This window comes from Trachypithecus francoisi, unplaced genomic scaffold, assembly GCF_009764315.1.
Source record: "Trachypithecus francoisi isolate TF-2019V2 unplaced genomic scaffold, Tfra_2.0 Lachesis_group15, whole genome shotgun sequence".
NCBI lineage: Eukaryota > Metazoa > Chordata > Mammalia > Primates > Cercopithecidae > Trachypithecus > Trachypithecus francoisi.
The window spans coordinates 18,472,660-18,493,685 of record NW_022681460.1 but is presented as its reverse complement, the minus strand read 5'-3'; the positions used below and the strand labels follow the sequence as shown (position 1 = coordinate 18,493,685).

The 21,026-nt window shown below is 39.0% G+C and overlaps 1 protein-coding gene across 4 annotated transcripts in view; it reads left to right on the top strand.

Moving 5' to 3' along the window:
• MCM9 (minichromosome maintenance 9 homologous recombination repair factor) overlaps nt 1-21,026 on the top strand; it is a 124,422-nt gene that overhangs the window by 82,880 nt on the left and 20,516 nt on the right. For all 4 annotated transcript variants that reach the window (XM_033234415.1, XM_033234412.1, XM_033234414.1 and 1 more), the window contains exon 8: nt 858-1,032. In XM_033234415.1, coding sequence (XP_033090306.1) covers nt 858-1,032 — 175 coding nt within the window. The remainder of the gene's footprint in view (nt 1-857; nt 1,033-21,026) is intronic.

Here is a 21,026-nt window from a genome sequence, read left to right as displayed (position 1 = left end):
ATTCAAATCAAGTCTTGTTGACTCCAAAGCCTTTGCTTTTGACCATTCTGCTTTATTAACTGGTATCATGACAAATAAAAATCAGTAAGACATATGAAGATAATCCCTTCCCTCATATTGTAACTGGAAGCAAGCTTTTCATTTTCATCATTGGAATGCAATAATTACTATTCTCTATTACTGCACCCTTTTCTGTAAACAGCGTGTAGTACACAACCTCTGTCATAAGGTCTCTGGAGATCTGTTTGCCCCTTCCAAAAGTTTAGACCACTCGATCAAAGCACCTACAAGGAGAGACAGAAAATTTGGGAACTTCTGGTTGCTGCAAAATACTGGAGAACACAACTTAGATTTTTAGAACATAGGAGCTTATGAGGCCTTCCAGTGACTAGATATGTGAAGCAATTGTCCTGATGCTGTCCATTCTTGGTTAACTGCAAATAAAAGTCTTTATGCCCTTCTCTTTAAAATGTAGGCATCTCTTTCCTTTCAAAGGTTAAGATATGCCTTTTTTGTTTTTTTAAGACAAGATCTTGCTCTGTCACGCAGGCTGGAGTGTAGTGGCTCTAATATGGCTCACTACAGCCTTGACCTCCTGGGCTCAAGCGATCCTCCCGCCTCAGCCTTCTGAGTAGCTGGAACTACAGGTGCACACACCACCATGCCCAGCAAATTTTTACATTTTTTTGTACAGAAAAGATTTCGCTATGTTGTCCAGGCAGGCCTCAAACTCCTGTGTTCAAGAAATCCTCTCACCTCGGCCTCCCAAATTGCTGGAATTACAGGTGTGAGCCACTGCGCCCAGTCAAGATGATGCTTTGAAAATAAAAGTTGACATGGCTTGCTTGTTTCCTCAGGTCTGACGGTAACTGCTGTAAAAGACTCAGGAGAATGGAATTTGGAGGCTGGGGCATTAGTTCTTGCAGATGCAGGCCTTTGCTGTATTGATGAGTTCAATAGCCTCAAAGAGCACGATAGGACCAGTATCCATGAAGCAATGGAGCAACAAACCATAAGTGTTGCTAAGGCTGGGTAAGAGTTTCTTTAAAATCTATGGGGGTCATGGGATTATTTAATATTTGCTTAGGGGAAAATGTGAACCTTGTTGAGCTGTAAGGTATGTTTGGTCCTCTTTGGGATGATCAGTTATCACCCTTCAAGGCACACATTACAGTTTTTCCTTATTAGACCATACAAGTGTGTGAGGAAATAAAAATAAGCTATTGGGAAAAAGAAAAGGAAAAGTAAAGTATAAATGTGGTTAACTAAACTAATGGAAGGGATTTATGCAGAGCTTTCAATGCAGGATTCAACTCATTCTCTCTTTCATTCAATAAACATTGTGTGTGGTACTCTGGACATATTACTGTGTTAGGAATTTTGAAAAGTTCAAAAAGAAAAAAAAATCATAGTTTCTGGCATTCTCCCTATAAATCCTAATGGAAGGTTGATTACAGCATGTGGAAAACGAAATGGTAAATAATGTAAGCATAAGATGAAATGCCTTTTGTGACTCAAAGAGGCTCAGGATTGAGCTGCGTGACTCCCCGGCTACACATAAAGTAGAGGAAAAGAATAAGCCAGGTTCAGACAGAAATCTCACACAGGCACTGAAGTGGTTATGGGAAACTTACCTGGCTACAAAGGCTGGCCACCAGACAGACTGCCAGGTCATTCAAGCAGTAACAGGGCTAAAACTGTTTCCATCTTAATGCTGCTATTATGGACGTGAAGCCAACTGATCAAACAGGTAGGGCTGCCAGCAGTGCCTTCAAATAGTCATGAGTACTTGGGAGCCAGGCAGACACTGGTATATAGAGATTCTGTGAGAGCTATTTGTATACTCTAGCAAAAAAATTAATGAGGAGTGAGGTAGAGGGATGGGAGAGAGTAGGATATAGCCCACCAGAAAAGATACAAGAAAGAACTATCAGACCTATTCATTTGTTCGTTCACTAAATATATATACTCATTAAAAACGTGCTATGTTTCAGGCATTGTGCTAGATGCTAAGAAGTGCAAAGATGAATAGAACATTGTCCTTCAGGTGTTCACGATTTTATTAGAAAAAATAGATAAATCCACAATATAAGTGTTTATAAGAAAATATACTTTATTGCTTCTAAACTCTTTGAGGAAATCAGAAGTATAGTTTATTAAGTGTCTTCAGAGACACTTGTCACATTATATCTCCATTTAGTGAGCTTTTTGTGCTATCTATAAGTATGTTGTTAAGTTCCAAAATCAACATTCTATAGCTGATTCAGTTCAGTTATTGCAAATGGGCAGTTTGTCATAACCACAGCTACTTTGTTTACTGGAAAAATGCTTTTTCCACTCTATGTGGTAAAGGACTGATTTTGACTTTTTTTTACTCCATCAGAGACATATTGTTATAAAATACAAGAAAAAAGAATTATTAAAAATGTGAAATGAAAAAGCAGTGACATACAAATATTTCAGTAAATTAAATCCAGTACTATATAAAAGGGTTATACATTATAACCAAGTGGGTCTCATCCCAGAAATGAAAGGTTGGTGTAACATTTGATCAATCAGTGTATTAGACTAAAAAACAAAAAACATATCCCAATAGATGCAGATGATGTGTTTGATGAAATTAAATATTCATAATAAAAGTTCTCAGCAAACTAGAAGTTTCTGTCCCTGTTTAAATGCTGTCTATGAAAAACCTACATAAGGGCGGGCATAATGACTCAATTCTGTAATCCCAGCACTCTGGGAGGCCCAGGCAGGTGGATCACCTGAGGTCAGGAGTTTGAGACCAGACTGGCCAACATAGTGAAACCCCCTCTCTACTAAAAATACAAAAATTACTTGGACATAGTCACACGTGCTTCTAATCCCAGCAACTCGGGAGGCCGAGGCAGGAGAATCGCTTGAACCTGGGAGGAGGAGGTTGCAGTGAGCCAAGATCACACTCCACTGTGCTCCAGCCTGGGCGATAGGTGACCTCTGTCTAAAAAAACAAAACAAAACAAAAAACACCTGCATCTCACACTTCATGGTGAAAGACAGTGTTTTCCACTAAATATTAGGAGCAAATTAAAGATATCAGCTCTTCTCATTTCTGGTCAATATTGTACTAGAAGTATGGTCAGTTTAAAGAAATAAAAGACATTCACACTAGAAAGGAAGAAGTTAAAACTGCCTGTATTGTATGTGGTATGATTGTCTACTTAGAAAAACAAAAAGAATTTAAGAAAAGCTACTAGAACTAATAAGTTAATCTTACAAGGTCAATGTATAAAAATTAGTTTCTGTTTGCTAGCTGTGAACAAATGGAAATTGAAATAAAATATACATTTATAATAGCATCTCCAAACAGGAAGTATTTTAGGATCAATTTAGCAAAATCTATTCTAGATTTGTACATTAAAAACTGCAAAACATTAAGAAAATTAAAAAGGACTTAAATAAATGGAGAGATATACCTAGTTTCGTCTATCAGACTCAATGTTGTTAAGATGCAAGTTCTCCCCAAAGTGATCTGCAGAAACACTGCATTAAAAAAAAATTTTTTTTGAGACACAGTCTCACTTTGTTGCCCAAGCTAGAGTGCAGAAGCCTGATCATAGCTCACTGCAGCCTGGAACTCCTGGGCTCAAGCCCACCCCTGAGTAGCTGGGAATTACAGGGGTGCACCACTATGCCTGGCTATTTTTTTTTTTTTTTGTATTATTATTTTCTGTAGAAGTGGGGTCTTGCTGTGTTGCCAGGCTGGTCTCAAACTCTTGGGCTCAAGTGATCCACCTGCCTCAGCCTTTCAGAGCACTGATTACAGGCATGAGCTACCATGCCCAGCCCAGTGCAATGCTAATCAAAATCCCAAACACCACCTGTTCCCCAAAAACCTATTGAAATTAACAACAAAAAAAAATCCCATCAAGCTTTTTTTGTAGAAATCAGCAGGCTGGTGTTAAAGTTTATATAGAAAAGCAAAGAATAGCCAAAGTGACTTTGAAACAGAACAAATTTGGAGGACTTACTTTGTTTTAAGATTTGCTATAAAGCTGTAATTATCAAAACATTGTGACATTGGATAGTCTCTTCAATGGAAGAGAATAAAGGTCCAGAAATAGACCCACAGATAATGTCAATTGATTTTCAAGAATGATGTCAAACAATTCAACAGAGAAAGGATAGTTTTTGTTAAATTGTGCTGGAACACTTGAATATTCGTATGTTTTCCCACCCAAAAAGAGCTATACCCAAATGATTTATAGCAGCTTTGTTCATATTCATCCAAAATTATATAAACAACCCAGAAGTTTATCGACTGATGAATGGATAGGTCAATCTTGATACACCCATACCATGGAATACTACTAGCAATATAGAGGAACAAACTACTGATACACTCATGAATCAGCAACATGGATGAATCTTAAAAGCCTTATGTGAAGTGAAAGATGACAGGTACAAAAGGCTATATAGTTTATTATTCCTTTTATATGAAATGCTACAAAAGGCTAAACTGTAAGGAGAAAAATCAGAAATTTCTGCTAGGGGGTTAGAGGAAGAGAATGACTATAGAAGGGCATTTTTTAAAGATAATTTTTACTGTATGTAAATTAAGCCACATGACCCTTAATTTTAAAAATATAAAAACCCATATATTTTATTCAAGATGCAACAGACATGAATTCAGTCTGTCCAGTTGCTATTAAAGTTTCCAAACACTTATTCTTCCCGTACTCATCTCTTCCCTGCTTGGTAACAGCATATGAGTGGCAAGTTCACAGCTGAAGCTTGGGGTCAGGATAGTAGACCTACATTTGGAAGGTTATATAAAGTAATAATAGTGCCTGGGGAGGTGATACCATTTATGATCAGTAAAATCCTTTTTTTAATTGGAGTGACATCTTCCAAAGGAAATAATTTGAAGGATAAATCTTCAGATCAGATTTTTTGTGTGTGTGTGTGTGTATTGGAAAGGAGAAGACATGAAGCTGTAAAGCTAGCAGGTGAGAGATTTGAGCTTTAATTATTTTGCTACTAATATTTATAGTCAAGTTTTCATTATTTCTCCTTTAAACCGTCTGTCAAACATGTAATATAGAATTATGTACCACATAACATTTTTGTCAGTGATAGAACACATATATGATGGTGGTCTCATAAGATTAGAATACCTTATTTTTACTGTGTTTAGATACATTTAGATGCACAAATACATGCCTTTGTGTTACATTCGCCTACAGTGTTCAGTACAGTAACATGCTGTGTAGGCTTGTAGCCTCGGAGCAATAGGCTGTACCATATAGCCTAGGTGTATAGTGGGCTATACTCTCCAGGTTTGTCTAAGTACACTCTATGATGCTTGCACCAGAACAGATCGCCTCATGATGCATTTCTCAGAACATAGCCTCGTGTTGAGCAACCTATGACTGTATATTGAAAGGAGTTTTGCCTGAGAAGCACTTTGAGTATTTTGGCTTAATGTAGTTTCCTCAAGAGCTGCTTTTTTAGACCACCACACCATGGTAGGCATTGTTATTGTGGTATTACTGTGGAAAAATTTGTATCATTACAGTTTCAACATAAGGTTCTTTCTGTTTTGTCTTAGCTACTATCTAGAATTTAATACCTCCTTGAACTATGGCATGGATCACAACCAGTATTTTAGCCTTGCAATTTCTTTATATTTACATAAGAATTTTTACTTTTCTGAGCATTTTAGCATATAAATTTCATTTAAAGATTACTATAATTATTTAATGCATTAAAGGAATTACAGGATCTTTGTTCTCCTCTAGTTATTATAGTAAAACTAGCATTCTATTTTGTTCCTCACCCCACATAACTAATTTCTGGGTTCATAAAGACATTTGTACAATTTTATTATTATCATGCATTGTAAAAGATATTTAGTTCCCAAATATTACATAACCATATAATTATGTAATTAACTTTATTCAGTGGTTTGTACCTTTTATTTCTCCATCTTGAAAAGGTTTCTTTTTTCTTGATCAGTTTCGTGAAGACATTTTGTAATTACCTTGTAATAACAGAGCTTGGGTTCGTATGGTCTCCTCTGATCTTACTGAACAGTTAATTTCCAGCCTATTCCAAGGGACAGCAGGACCACCATGTGCTCACTAGCATCTACGAGTAGCTGCTTTTGATTTGGAATGTAATGTTTCTAATACATGCTGGCCTGAACATTTCAACCAGACTTCACATTTCTCACATGGTTCAAGAATTTAAGCTGGGTACAGTGGCTCATGCCTATAATCCCAGCACTTTAAGAGGCTGAGAGAAGAGGATCCCTTGAGCCTAGGAGTTCAAGACCAGCCTGAGCAAGATGGCAAGACCCCTATCTCTATACAAAAAACAAAAAAACAGCCGAGTACAGTGGTGTGCGCCGTAGTTCCAGCTACTCAAGAGGCCAAGGACGCCCTTGAACCCAGGAGGTCAAGGCTGCAGTGAGCTATGATCACCCCACTGCATTCCAGGCTGGGCAGCAAAGTGACATCTCTTTAAAAAAATTAAAATATTATTTAAAAACAGAGCAGTCATACAACCTGGATTTGAGTCTCTTCTGTCTTGGATTATTAGGTTCTGTGTTTTCCATACAGAGAATGTGGCCTGAAACAAGAACCCCCAGGAGGAGCAGATGCTTCCAAGAGATCAAACACTGCTTTAAACTGCCACCGTTGCCACTCAGGACAACAAATACCAACAATAACAACAGTGAATATCCCTTCATTTAAAGTAAAGCAAAATTAAATTGTTGATATTTTTGTTAAAAATAGTTCAGTTATGGTAGAAAGAGCTTTGGTGTTAGAGAGACCCAGAATCAATTCCAGCCGCTGTTACTACTTTTTTAATGTTGTGGGTGATAACTGTCATCTCTGATACAAAAATAATAACACCCTTCTTATAGGGATATTCTCAGATAGAGTTCGTGTATGTCAACTTGGGCCTGGGTCAGAAGATACTTACGACTCTTCAAAATTATTTTATTTCATATGTATATAAAGGTGTTTATAGGATTCTCTGTATTTCTGAATGCACTTGCATCTCCAAAATAGTTTCTGAAACATTACATCAACACCATTACCAATAATCACAAAAAAGTAATATTCAGGCCCTCTTTGCGGTTCTTTTTTGTGCTTAGATATACCACTGAGGTCATATGTTGTTAAGTGCATGTTCAAAAGTGGTTTGAATGCTTTTCTGTGTGTAGTTATATTGTTTATTTGATATACAGTTAAGAAGTTGTCTTTGAAACTTCTGCTTTCATTCACTTATAGCATTTGCTGTTTTTACCTTTTTTATTTAATTTTATTTTCTGAATTTGTAAAATATGGCTTGTTTTAACAAAGTCAAACCTGTATAAAGACATGCAAAAGAAATCACATTCATACCCCTACCCCTTCCATTCTGTTTTCTTCTATCCCTGATAGATATTCATCAGTTTCTGATTTGTCCTTCCTATGTTTCATTTTTTGCAAAAATAAGCAAAACCCATGGGGATAGGTATGTGTGCCTGTGTGTGCATCGCCCCTCTTTACTTATCTAAAAGATAGCAAACTGCATATACTCCTTGGCACTGCTTCGGTGGTATCCCATAGATGATTATATGTAGTATTCTTATTATCATGTTTTAGAAATTCTGCAGTTTTGGTTCATATCCCCTTTCTCCCAAGAGTTGCTTAGCGAGTTTTTAGTCTCTAGGTAGAAGGACCACTTTTTGATGTGAATAATTTCTAGTTTTATCCTGTTGTGGTCAGAGAATGTTGTTTGTATTGTTTCTTTAAGGAACTTCATGAGGTTTTTATCTTTGTGGCCCAATATAAGGTCAATTTAATAGCGGCCCTTTTATGCTTCAGGAATTATATTCTCTATAATGAGAATATAATGTATATATGTTATACACACACACATAAACTGTACTTTATAAATGATGTTATTTAGGTCTTCTATAGCCTTACTTACCTTTTGTTTGATGCATTTTAGACCAAGAGTGACGTGTTAAAGTCTCATATTATTGGGCTTTTGTTTATTTCTCTTTGTACCTCTTGTAGTTTCTGCTTTATGAAGGTAGTTGTTTTGGCCTTTAACATTTGTACTTCTTTGTCTTAAGTGCTTTGTGGCCTGAATTTTACCTTGCCTATATCAGGATCACAACGCTGGATTTCATAATATTTATATCTGTCTGATATATCTTTGCTCATTTCTTTATGTTTAGCCTTTTGATTTCAGTATGTTCTTTTGTATACAGCATAGAATTGGGCTTAGATTTATGAACAACTGAAAAATATTTTTCTTTTAATGTGTTAGATAAGCAGACTTACATTTATTGGTATAATCAATATGCTTGGTGTCAACGGTTTTATTTTTTTTTATTTTTTATTTATTTTTAATTTTTTTTTTGAGACGGAGTCTCACATTCTGTCGCCCAGGCTGGCGTGCAGTGGCGCAATGTTGGCTCACTGCAAGCCCCGCCCCCCAGGTTCACCCCATTCTCCTGCCTCAGCCTCCCGTGTAGCTGGGACTACAGGCGCCCACCACCACGCCTGGCTAATTTTTGTTTTTTGTATTTTTAGTAGAGATGGGGTTTCACCATGTTAGCCAGGATGGTCTCGATCTCCTGACCTTGTGATCCGCCCGTCTTCGCCTCCCAACAACGCTTTTATTTTTTAAAAACTTACTGTGTTTGTTTTTCTTTGCATTTAGAAAGGTTTGCTTTTTTTTTTTTTTTTTTTTCCCCCTGAAACAAAGTCTCGCTCTGTCACCCAGGCTGGAGGTGCAGTGGCACAATCCTGGCTCACTGCAACTTGCTCCTCCCAGATTCAAGCAATTGTCCTGTCTCAGCCTCCTGAAGCTAGGACTACAGGTGCACGCCGCCATGCCTGGCTAAGTTTTTGTATTTTAGTAGAGATGGGGTTTCACCATGTTGTGCAGGCTGGTCTCAAACTCCTGAGCTCAGGCAATCTGCCTGCCTCAGCCTCCCAAAGTGCTAGGATTACAGGAGGGAGCCACCGCGCCTGGCTGCATTTTTATTATAGGTTAGGGTTTGGCACACTTTTTCTATAGAAGTTAGCATAGCGGCCGGGCGCGGTGGCTCAAGCCTGTAATCCCAGCACTTTGGGAGGCCGAGAAGGGCGGATCACAAGGTCAGGAGATTGAGACCATCCTGGCTAACACGGTGAAACCCCGTCTCTACTAAAAAAATACAAAAAACTAGCTGGGCGAGGTGGCGGGCGCCTGTAGTCCCAGCTACTCGGGAGGCTGAGGCAGGAGAATGGCATAAATCCGGAAGGTGGAGCTTGCAGTGAGCTGAGATCCGGCCACTGCACTCCAGCCTGGGCGATAGAGCGAGACTCCGTCTCAAAAAAAAAAAAAAAAAAAAAAGAAGTTAGCATAGCAAGTATTTTAGACTTTGTGGGCCAAACTCTCTTGCAGCTCCTCACCTCTGCTGATGTAGACAGTATAACTGCATCAATATGTCTGTGGTGTAAACAAGAGAAGCGTTAATATGTACACAGATGGGAGTGGCTGTGTTCCAATAAATTTTTATTTATTGTAACAGATTGTGGGCTGCACTTGGACTGTTGTTTGACAACCCCTATTCTAGGGCTTATGTTTTGAAATACCTTTTGTAATGCCTACTGCCCCATTTCTCCTCACTTGGGAACTTGAAATAATATCGTATGACTCCAGTCTATTAGCCACGTAGTAATCAGTGAACTTATTCCTGATCACTTTCCCCTTTCTCCCTTCTTCTCTTCACTGAAATAAATAGTTGTATTATTTGTACTTTGTCAGAACAAATAGCATTTACTTACTACCATTCTTCCACTCTTATGCTTTGTTTTGCTTTGGTCTATCTAAAATAAAGTGCTTCACCATCCGTCTTTTTGGGAGGGCCAGGGCATCATCATCATCTCTTGGTTGAATGAAGCCCATCCTCTAGCAGATACAGCTATGAGGGGCTGTATCTTATGAGGGGCTCCTGATTATTGTCTTGAGTTTTTGCATGTTTCAAATCATTTTTCATAGCATTGACACTTGAAAAATGAAAGACAGCTTGGCTGGATATAAAGACTCTGGCTTACACTTTCTTTCCTAAAGTCTTGCTTTCTATGTTGCTATTGACAAATCTGATGCCATTCTGATATCATTTGCTTGATAGGTGATTTAGTTTTTTGGCCTGAAGGCCCAGACGGTTTTTTCTTTATCTTTAAAGTATAATATTTTTACTAGACTATGTCTCAGTTGATTATTCCTGGTCAGTTTTTCTAGATATGAGCGAGCCTTTGACATGTATTATTTTATCCCTGGAAATTTTTATTGAATGATCGTTTGACATTCTAGTTCTGTTCTTTGTTTTGTTTTTATTTTTCAGAAGCTATAATTATTTATTTGTTAGAATTTTTCCTAGGCTCTGCAGCAACAATTGTTTTTCCTTAAACTTCTTAGTTCTTCTGTATTTTGTTTTATTCTCTTGGTTATTTTTATTCCTCTCCTTAGCACCCTTTATTATATTTTCAGTCCTGTCGGTCCTTTCTTAGATACCTTAGATTCAAATGTTAATTTCTTTTTTGTTTTTGTTTTTGTTTTGAAGATTCATAGGGTACATGAGCAGGTTTGTTACATGGGTATATTACATAATGGTGGGGTCTGGGCTTCCGTTGAACCTATCACCCAAATAGTGAACATAGTCCCCAGTAGGTAGTTTTCAAACCTTGTCCATGTCCTTTGCTCCCCAGTTTTGGAATTCTCAGTGTTTGTTGTTTCCATCTTTATGAACATGTCTACCCATTGTTTAGCTCCCACTTATAAGTGAGAACATGCAGTGTTTGGTTCTCTGTTTCTATGATAATTAGATGTTCATTTCTGAGATTATTTCATCTTCCTCCCCCTACATCCATTTCTTTCTTCAGTTTTATCATCTCTAGATATACATCTTCTGCTTTTTTGTGCTTTTATATGGTGAATTTTTGAATTTCTGATTTGGGATGGTTTTCATATTTGCAAATGTTTGCTTAAGGATATTCAAGTCAGGGCACTGTGTTACAGATTTCCTTTGCTTTGTGGGGTTTATTGGGTGGGGTAGGGAGATGAGGGTTTTATCAACTGAAGTATTTTTATTCTTGTAGTCGTTTTATGGAGCTGCATGTTATTTCCATTCATTTTAAAATGTCTTATCTTTTTCTGAATCATTATTATTAGGTATTCTATTAAGGTGATGGTGACATTGGATGGTGTACTAATTCCTCTGAGTTCAGAGGAATCTCAGTTAAGTGCATTTTACTTAATAGTGTTTTTCATAAGGGGATGATTGATGTGTCTGTTTTGTGATTCTTATTTGTTTCTATGGGATGTTTAATATCCACTGCTTGCCTCCTTCTTCCCCTGATCACCAAGACTCCAGGGGACTCTTGTCCCTTGCAGGTCTCCTCTATCTACTCCAGGATCCTTCCCATGACTGCCAACTCTGGTCCCAGGAACTTTCAGGCCCCTTTCTATTCTCCAGTAGTTAATGACTTTGATTCACAAGGTCTGAAACCTGTTCTCAGTATTTCCCCACTCTGCATGGGATTCTCTCCTCCTCCTGGCATTTTATCAGTGTTCTCAAGCATGAGGCCCCCATTGCTTTCTCTTCTTTTCACTTGGTCTCCACTGATCTTTCCACTCCAGAAAGGGCTCTAGAGTTAGCTTTGCTGGTTTCTGGTGTTTATTTCTCTGTTTATATATAAACTGAAGTTTGTAGTATTCTCCCACTTTCTTTATTAGTTTTTAGTTTGACGAGTTTTGTTTTGTGGGTTTATTTACTTGCTTTGTTTATCCATAAGGTCTTTGGAGGGTATGTTGAAGTATGCTATAAGTAGCTGCCATTATCATATGGGAACCTAGAAATCAACATTTCATTTTTTAAAGTTATTCTTTTTTATATTGTTTAACTCTTAATGTTGACTTTTAGTGTATATTTTCTATGTTTTTAATATATTACTCATGTTATTCTGAACCACATCTAGGAAAAGTAATTGGAGAAGTGGTTGTCTACAATTATTTTGAAGAGCTCAAATAAGAAATGGAATTAGATTTGTTCATATCCTTTAGAATCAATGGCTGGAAGGTTCAGGGAAGCATATTTAAAATTAGTGCAAGGAAGACTTTATTAATGGTTTGCGCTGCCTAAAGATCAGGTAGGTTGCCTCTAGGGTTATAGAGGCCTTCAGGTGTAGACTAGAAAAAATTTCTATAAAATATTCAGTCATCCAATGAGTAAATAGATAGCCTTTAAGGTTAACCTTTGCCACCAGTGAGAGGTTGCAAATCATGAGCTGGCCTACTAATTCAGCTGTAGGATGGTTTATTGTAGACTATGTACATAAAGTATGGTTTTATATTTTATTATGAAATATTGAACATCCTGTGCTAGGCATGGAAAAAGTTCAGGAAACAATATCAAGAGTTCTCCCCCTTCTCCAGTGGAATTGAAAAAATAAAGTAAAAAATGACCAACAAAAAAATTTTTTTAAAAAGAGCTCCCCCCTTTTTTAGTGACCGCAAGAATACACTGGGCATAGACAGAATTACTGTAATAATTGAGGGCAGAGAGTCCAGAGCTAGTCTGGGCTATATGGCGGTTCCAGCTTCACAACTTACTGGCTGAGCATATTACTGAACTCTCCATAAGTACCGTTCTACTGTAACATAATTTGGGGGAACGGGAGTTTGTTTAAAGTAGATGTATATTAGCTGCTGTATTATCTCATTGCCACCACAGCATCAGAAGTTTATTCATCTTCAAACGTGTTCTCTCGTTATTATGACTCAGATACTTTCTGTTGCTAATTTTTGTGTATATGTGTTTGCGGGTCTTTTAGGCTTATTCAGCTCTTCTTAGTAGATGAGTTCTTCCTGTCTCCATTTCAGATGCCCTCTAGAGAGACCCAGTAAAATACAGTCATCCATATTTAAAGATTTAATGCAAGAGCAGCTCTAGGCTCCTGGCCAGTTTATGGATTGGCTGCTCTTGGATCAGGTGTCAATCCCTGCTGTGGGCAGCTGTTCCTGTATGGCAGTTTACACAGAAGGAATTGTGGGGTTATGTGCTTGGGGGACATTCCAGTGTTTGGCCTGTCCAGAACTGTAATGAAGACAAAGGATCACTTAAGAAATATACTAGGGGCCGGGCGCGGTGGCTCAAGCCTGTAATCCCAGCACTTTGGGAGGCCGAGACGGGCAGATCACGAGGTCAGGAGATCGAGACCATCCTGGCTAACACGGTGAAACCCCGTCTCTACTAAAAAATACAAAAAACTAGCCGGGCGAGGTGGCGGGCGCCTGTAGTCCCAGCTACTCGCGAGGCTGAGGCAGGAGAATGGCGTATACCCGGGAGGTGGAGCTTGCAGTGAGCTGAGATCTGGCCACTGCACTCCAGCCTGGGCGACAGAGCAAGACTCCGTCTCAAAAAAAAAAAAAAGAAAGAAAAGAAATATACTAAAGAACAGGTCATAGAACAAGAGTCTGTTTGTCAGCGCTGGGAAACAATTGTTTAGACAGACAGAACAGTCTGGTCAATCAGTCTATATAGGAGGCAACTCTTCATGAGAAAAGTCTTGAGCTCAGCGTGTGTCAAAGAGACAGGCTAAAAGGATGGCGAGCTTTTAAAGACGGTACTTAGTCTTGTGTACCTATTGAGATGAAGACTCTAGTTCAGGCTCTGTAGCAGTCTTTTTTTTTTTTTTTTTGAGACGGAGTCTTGCTCTGTCACCTGGGCTGGAGTGCAGTGGCCGGATCTCAGCTCACTGCAAGCTCCGTCTCCCGGGTTGACGCCATTCTCCTGCCTCAGCCTCCCGAGTAGCTGGGACTACAGGCGCCCACCACCACGCCTGGCTAGTTTTTTGTATTTTTTAGTAGAGACGGCGTTTCACCGTGTTAGCCAGGATGGTCTTGATCTCCTGACCTCGTGATCCGCCCGTCTCGGCCTCCCAAAGTGCTGGGATTACAGGCTTGAGCCACCGCGCCCGGCCGGCTCTGTAGTAGTCTTTACAGTTTCTGCCAAGATCATAGCTGTCCCCAATTACATGATCTGTTTTCTTCCATTTAAGTTGTCCTTTTGAAGTTTTTTTTTTATTTTTTAACTTTGCTTTTGACATACCACTTACAAAAAGTACAAGAATAGTACATGTTGGCTTTTTTGGGGGTCAGCAGTTATGTGTACCCCTAGTTACAGTTGTATATCTATCATCTGTTTGGTGGTGGGAACCAATGAAAACACTCTAAAAGTTCCATGTTAACTCGTGTTCATTTTTCTTTTTTTTTTTTTTTTTTTGAGACGGAGTCTCGCTCTGTCGCCCAGGCTGGAGTGCAGTGGCCGGATCTCAGCTCACTGCAAGCTCTGCCTCCCGGGTTTATGCCATTCTCCTGCCTCAGCCTCCAGAGTAGCTGGGACTACAGGCCCGCCACCTCGCCCGGCTAGTTTTTTGTATTTTTTAGTAGAGACGGGGTTTCACCATGTTAGCCAGGATGGTCTCGATCTCCTGACCTCGTGATCTGCCCGTCTCGGCCTCCCAAAGTGCTGGGATTACAGGCTTGAGCCACCGCGCCCGGCCCTCGTGTTCATTTTTCATAACACTCACCCTGGCTCACTCTACAATTAAGAGTAAGTGGAATGAGCCTCCACAGTAGTTCATCCAACTTTTTTGGCTAGCAGTTTTCAGAATCTGAAGTTCATTACCCCTGATTAGAGGCCAGTGAATCTTCCTGATGCAAAGTGTACAGTTAACTGCCAAATGCAAAACTCTTGAGAAAATGTCTCTAGAGACTTACAGCATGCCGTGAAGTTAATTAATAGCAGATAAGAGGGTTAATTGTGCAAAGGGAACACTTTAATTATGAATTCTACCAAAATAAAATACTCTGAATCTGTTAAGAAAAACCTTATGTACTTCTCCTCCTACAATAAGAATCCTTCACTGAGTCATCATCATCTAGATATTCTGGGGCCCTGCCTCTCTAACCACTTCAGGCTTTCCTTTGAGACATTTGGTACCTTGCCACATCATTTTCAGCAACTCTTGAATATGTCTGCTTTTGCTTTCTTTCTCTTTTTCTCATGTCTCAAGTGACTAACGTTTGGCTGATTTGTGAAGGAGTTTTGATTAGAATTATAATCTCCCTTAAGAAGTAGTGCAAACCACTGGATCAGAATATCTGACTGGCCTCCAGGGCTACAGGAAAATTTATCAGAGTTTTTTTTTTTTTTTTTTTTTTTTTTTTTTTGAGACCGAGTTTCACTTTTGTTGAGTGCAATGGCGCAATCTCAGCTCACCGCAACCTCCGCCTCCTGGGTTCAAGTGATTCTCCTGCCTCAGCCTTCTGAGTAGCTGGGACTACAGGCATGCATCACCACACCTGGCTAATTTTGTATTTTCAGTAGAGACGGGGTTTCGCTGTGTTAGTCAGGCTGGTCTCCAATTCCCGACCTCAGGTGATCTGCCCGCCTCAGCCTCCCAAATTGCTGGGATTACAGGCGTGAGCCACCGTGCCTGGCCGGAGATTTTCTTTTTTAAATGTGTCGCTTATATGTACTGCAGAGAGTTAGTTCTTTTTTTGAAAATAAGCACACGTAAGTGTTTCATTTAATTATGGTGATTTCACAAATTGCTCTTTTGAGGTCAAACTTTATGCAGTGTTTTCCCATGGATGGCACATACCTTACCTACAAGGGCATATCATAATCCCTACTGTTCAGATGCTTAAGCAACTGGGAGAGGCCAGTGTGATTTCTACACTGCAAAAGCTTGTTATAGTCAGAATAGAAAAAATGGTAAAACACTTAGGATGCCTAGAGCCTACTAAATGTAACTTATGTCAGTAACCAAAATATAGGTCTTTTTGAAGCAATTTATGCTTGTGAAGACCAATAATTTTGTTGTTCTTTATGTTAAATATGGAAACATTTTTAAAGTTGGGGAGTTTAATTACTTAAATTTTGTCCTGGCTGCTTAGTTAAATGGAAGTAAGACGAAACCAGGAAGCAAATGATGCAACATGAGTTTTTTTTTTTAAAAAAAGGAGACTCAGGAGTGGTGGCTTACACTTGTAATCCCAGCACTTTGGGATGCTGAGGCAAAGGATCACTTGAGGCTCGCAGTTCAAGACCAACCTGGGCTACATAATGAGACCCCATTTCTACAAAAAATTTTAAAAATAGCACAGCGTAGTGATGCACGCCTGTGGACCCAGATACTCAGGAGTCTGAGGCCGGAGGATCACTTGAGCCTAGGAGGTTGAGGCTGCAGTGAGCTATGATTGGACCACCGCACTCCAGCGACAGAGCGAAACTCTGCCTCTTGAGGGGAGAAAGGGTGTCAGTATTAAAATTTGCTTTTTCTAAACTGTGCAAATCGGTGCCTGTGCCTAATGAATGACAGCACAGTGCCACTTGACAGTGTGTAGTCATTTGAAATAACTTGATGTGATGATGAGCTTTAAGGCTGTGGGATGCTAAATAAATCATGATTTGGGAAAGGTAATGTTTCATTATTTTCAAGGTTCTTTTCAAACTTAAGCAGGATAGCATCTCATCAAAGAGAGGGTATTACTACATTTTTAAGTAATCAAGGACATCCTCAATATTTGTTGAAGACACATTTTCGGAAAAAAAATTAACATTTCCATGATACATGTAATGTCTACTGAATTATACCAACTTGTCTAGGTAGGAAGTACAACCTGAAAATTAAAAATGGCAGGATAGGCCGGGCGCGGTGGCCCACGCCTGTAATCCCAGCACTTTGGGAGGCCGAGGTGGGCGTATCACAAGGTCAGGAGTTTGAGACCAGCCTAGCCAATATGGTGAAACCCCATCTCTACTAAAAATACAAAAAGCACCTGGGCGTGGTAGCGTGTGCCTGTGGTCCCACGCTACTCAGGAGGCTGAGGCAGGAGAATCGCTTGAACCCAGGAGGCAGAGGTTGCAGTGAGCCGAGATTGCACCACTGCACTCCAGCGTAGGCGACAGAGCAAGATTCCATGTAAAAAAAAAAAGCGGGGTGGCAAGATAGCACTGAATGACTACTGGGTAAATAACAAAATTAAGGCAGAAGCAAATAAGTTCTTTGAAACCAGTGAGAACAAAGATACAATGTACCAGAATCTCTAGAACACAGCTAAAGCAGTCTTCAGAGGGAAATTTATAGCACTAAATGCCCACACCAGAAAGTGGGGAAGATCTAAATTCAACACCCTAACATCACAATTGAAAAGAACTAGAGAAGCAGGAGCAAACAAATTCAGAAGCTAGCAGAAGACAAGAAATAACTAAGATCAGAGCAGAACTGAAGGAGATAAAGACATGAAAAACCCTTCAAAAAATCAATGAATCGAGGAGCTCATTTTTGAAAAGATAACAAAATAGACTGCTAGCCAGACTAATGAAGAATAAAATGGAGAAGAATCAAATAGACACAATAAAAAATGATAAAGGGGATATCACCACTGATCCCACAGAAATACAAACTACCATCAGAGAATATTGTAAATACTTCTATGCAAATAAACTAGAAAATCTAGAAGAAATGGATAAATTCCTAGACTCATACACTCTCCCAAGACTATACCAGGAAGAAGTTGAATGCCTGAGTAGGCCAATAACAAGTTTTGAAATTGAGGCAGTAATTAATAGCCTACCAACCAAAAAAAATCCAGTACCAGATAGATTCACAGCCAAATTCTACCAGAGGTACAAAGAGGAGCTGATACCATTCTTTCTGAAGCTATTACAGTAGAAAAAGAGGGACTCCCCCCAACTCATTTTATGAGGCCAGCATCATCCTGATATCAAAACCTGGCAGAGACACGACAAGAAAAGAAAATTTCAGAGCAATATCTCTGACGAACATTGATGAGAAAATCCTCAATAAAATACTGGCAGACCGAATACGGAAACACTTCAAAAGCCTATCCACCATGATCAAGTCGACTTCATACCTGGGATGCGAGGCTGTTTCAACATACACAAATCAGTAAATGTAATCTATCACTTAAACAGAACCAATGACAAAAGCCATGTGATTATCCCAATAGATGTGGAAAAGGCCTTTGATAAAATTCAACACCCCTTCATGCTAAAAACTCTCAATAAACTAGGTATTGATGGAACATATCTCAAAATAATAAGAGCTATTTATGACAAACCCACAGCCAATATCATACTGAGTGGGCGAAAGCTGGAAGCATTCCCCTTGAAAACCAGCATAAACAAGGATGCCCTCTCTCACCACTCCGATTCAACATAGTATTGGAAGTTCTGGCCAGAGCAATCAGGCTAGGGAAAGAAATAAAGGGTACAAATGGAAGAGAGAAAGTCAAATTGTTTCTGTTTGCAGATGACATGATTGTATATTTAGAAACCCCATCATCTCCCCCGAAATCTCCTTAAGCTGATAAGCAACTTTAGCAAAGTTTCAGGATACAAAATTAGTGTGCACCAATCACAAGCATTCCTGTACACCAATAATAGACAAACAGAGAGCCAAATCATGAGTAAACTCCCATTCACTATTGCTACAAAGAGAATAAAATACCTAGGAATACAACTTACAAGGTATGTGAAGCATTTCTTCAAGAACTACAAGCCACTGCTCAAGGAAATAAGAAAGGACAGAAACAAATGGAAAAACATTCCATGCTCATGGATGGGAAAGAATCAATATTGTGAAAATTTCCATACTGTCCAAAGTAATTTATAGATTCAGTTCTATCCCCATCAAGCTACCATTGACTTTCAAGTCACAGAATTAGAAAAAACTACTTTAAATTTCATATGGAACCAAAAAAGAGCCCATATAGACAAGACAATCCTAAGCAAAAAGAACAAAGCTGGAGGCATCATGCTACCTGACTTCAAATTATACTACAAGGCTACAGTAACCAAAACAGCATGGTACTAGTACCAAAAAAGATATGTAGACCAATGGAACAGAGCAGAGGCCTCAGAAATAATCCCACACATCTACAACCATCTGATCTTTGACAAACCTGACAAAAACAAGCCATGGGGAAATTACTCCTTTTGTAATAAATGACTGCTTTTGTAGTGTTGGGAAAACTGACTAGCCATATGCAGAAAACTGATACTGGACCTCTTCCTATACCTTATACAAAAATTAAGATGGATTAAAGACTTAAACATAAGACCTAAAACCATAAAAACCCTAGAAGAAAACCTAGGTGATAACATTCAGGACATAGGGATGGGCAAAGACTTCATGACTAAAACACCAAAAGCAATGGCAACAAAAGCCAAAATTGACAAATGGGATCGAATTAAACTAAAGAGCTTCTGCACAGCAAAAGAAACTATCAGAGCGAACAGGCAACCTCCAGCATGTGACAAAATTTTTGCAAATTCTAATATCCAGAATCTACAAAGAACTTAAATTTATAAGAAAAAAACAAGCACATCAAAAAGTGGGTGAAGGATATGAACAGACACTTCTCAAATGAAGACATTTATATGGCCAGCAAATGTGAAAAAAAGCTCATCATCACTGGTCATTAGATAAATGCAAATCAAAACCATAATGAGGTACTATGTCACACCAGTTAGAACGGCAATCATTAAAAACTCAGGAAACAGATACTGGAGAGGATGTGGAGAAATAGGAACTGTTTTAGACTGTTGGTGGGAATGTAAATTAGTTCAACCATTGTGGAAGACAATGTTTTCCTCAAGGATCTACAACCAGAAATACCATTTGACCCAGCAATCCCATTACTGGGTATATACCCAAAGGATTATAAATCATTCTACTATAAAGACACATGCACACATCTAAGTGTTCACAATAGCAAAGACTTGGAAGTAACCCAAATGCCCATCAATGATAGACTGGATAAACAAAATGTGGCACATATACACCGTGGAATACTATGCAGCCATAAAAAGGATGAATGGGACATGGATGAAGCTGGAAACCGTCATTCTTAGCAAACTAACACAGGAACAGAAAACCAAACACTGCATGTTCTCACTTATAAGTGGGAGTTGAACAGTGAGAACACATGGACACAGGGAGGGGAACGTCACACACTGGGGCCTGTCGGTGGGTGGGGGCTAGGGGAGGGATAGCATTAGGAGAGATACCTAATGTAGATGATGGGTTGATAGGTTCAGCACACCACTGTGGCACATGTATACCTATGTAACAAACCGGCACGTTCTACACATATATCCCAGAACTTAAACTATAATAATAAAAAAAGTATGTCACGTTGTACAAGCAATTACCAGGACTCTTTCCATCTTGCAAACTGAAACTCTATACCCATTAAATAAACTCCCATTTCCTCCTCCTCCCAGCCCCTAGCAACCACCATTCTACTTTCTGTTTCTATAGATTTGACTACTCTAGATATTTCACACGTGAGTGGGAACATACAGTATTTATCTTTCGTAACTGGGTTATTTCACTTAGCATGATGTAGTTAAGGTTCTTTCATGTTGTAGTATGTGTTCGAATTTTCTTTCTTTTTAAGACTGAACAATTTCCCATTGTATGTATAGACCACATTTTCCTTATCTGTTCCTTCATCCATGTACGCCTGGGTTTTCTCCGCCTCTCAGCTGTTGTGTATGTAGTGCTGCTAAGAACATAGGCATGGGCTTCATTACTTAACAGTGGCTACCTTACGACCATCTAAAGCAGATTTCTTGCTCAATCTAAGTCACTTTATACAACTGAGAAAAATTACTGGGCCTTTGTTCAAGCTTTTTTCAATTTGACTCTTACTGTCTGGGATCTAGAAGCAATTTTTTTTCCCTAACACTTCAAAACCTCAAATTTCTGAGATGTCTTTATTGCTTTCCTTTTCTCTTTGAAGATTGGTCAGTTTTTACCCGTGCTCATTGCGTGCCTGCGATGCTTTGCCAAAGAAGGAAGTTTTTCTTTTTCATGTCAGTCTGATGTGGATTGAGGGTGGTACACTGTGCTCCAACAATCATTCCAGGCCCAAGCTCCTTCTCTCATGTGGCT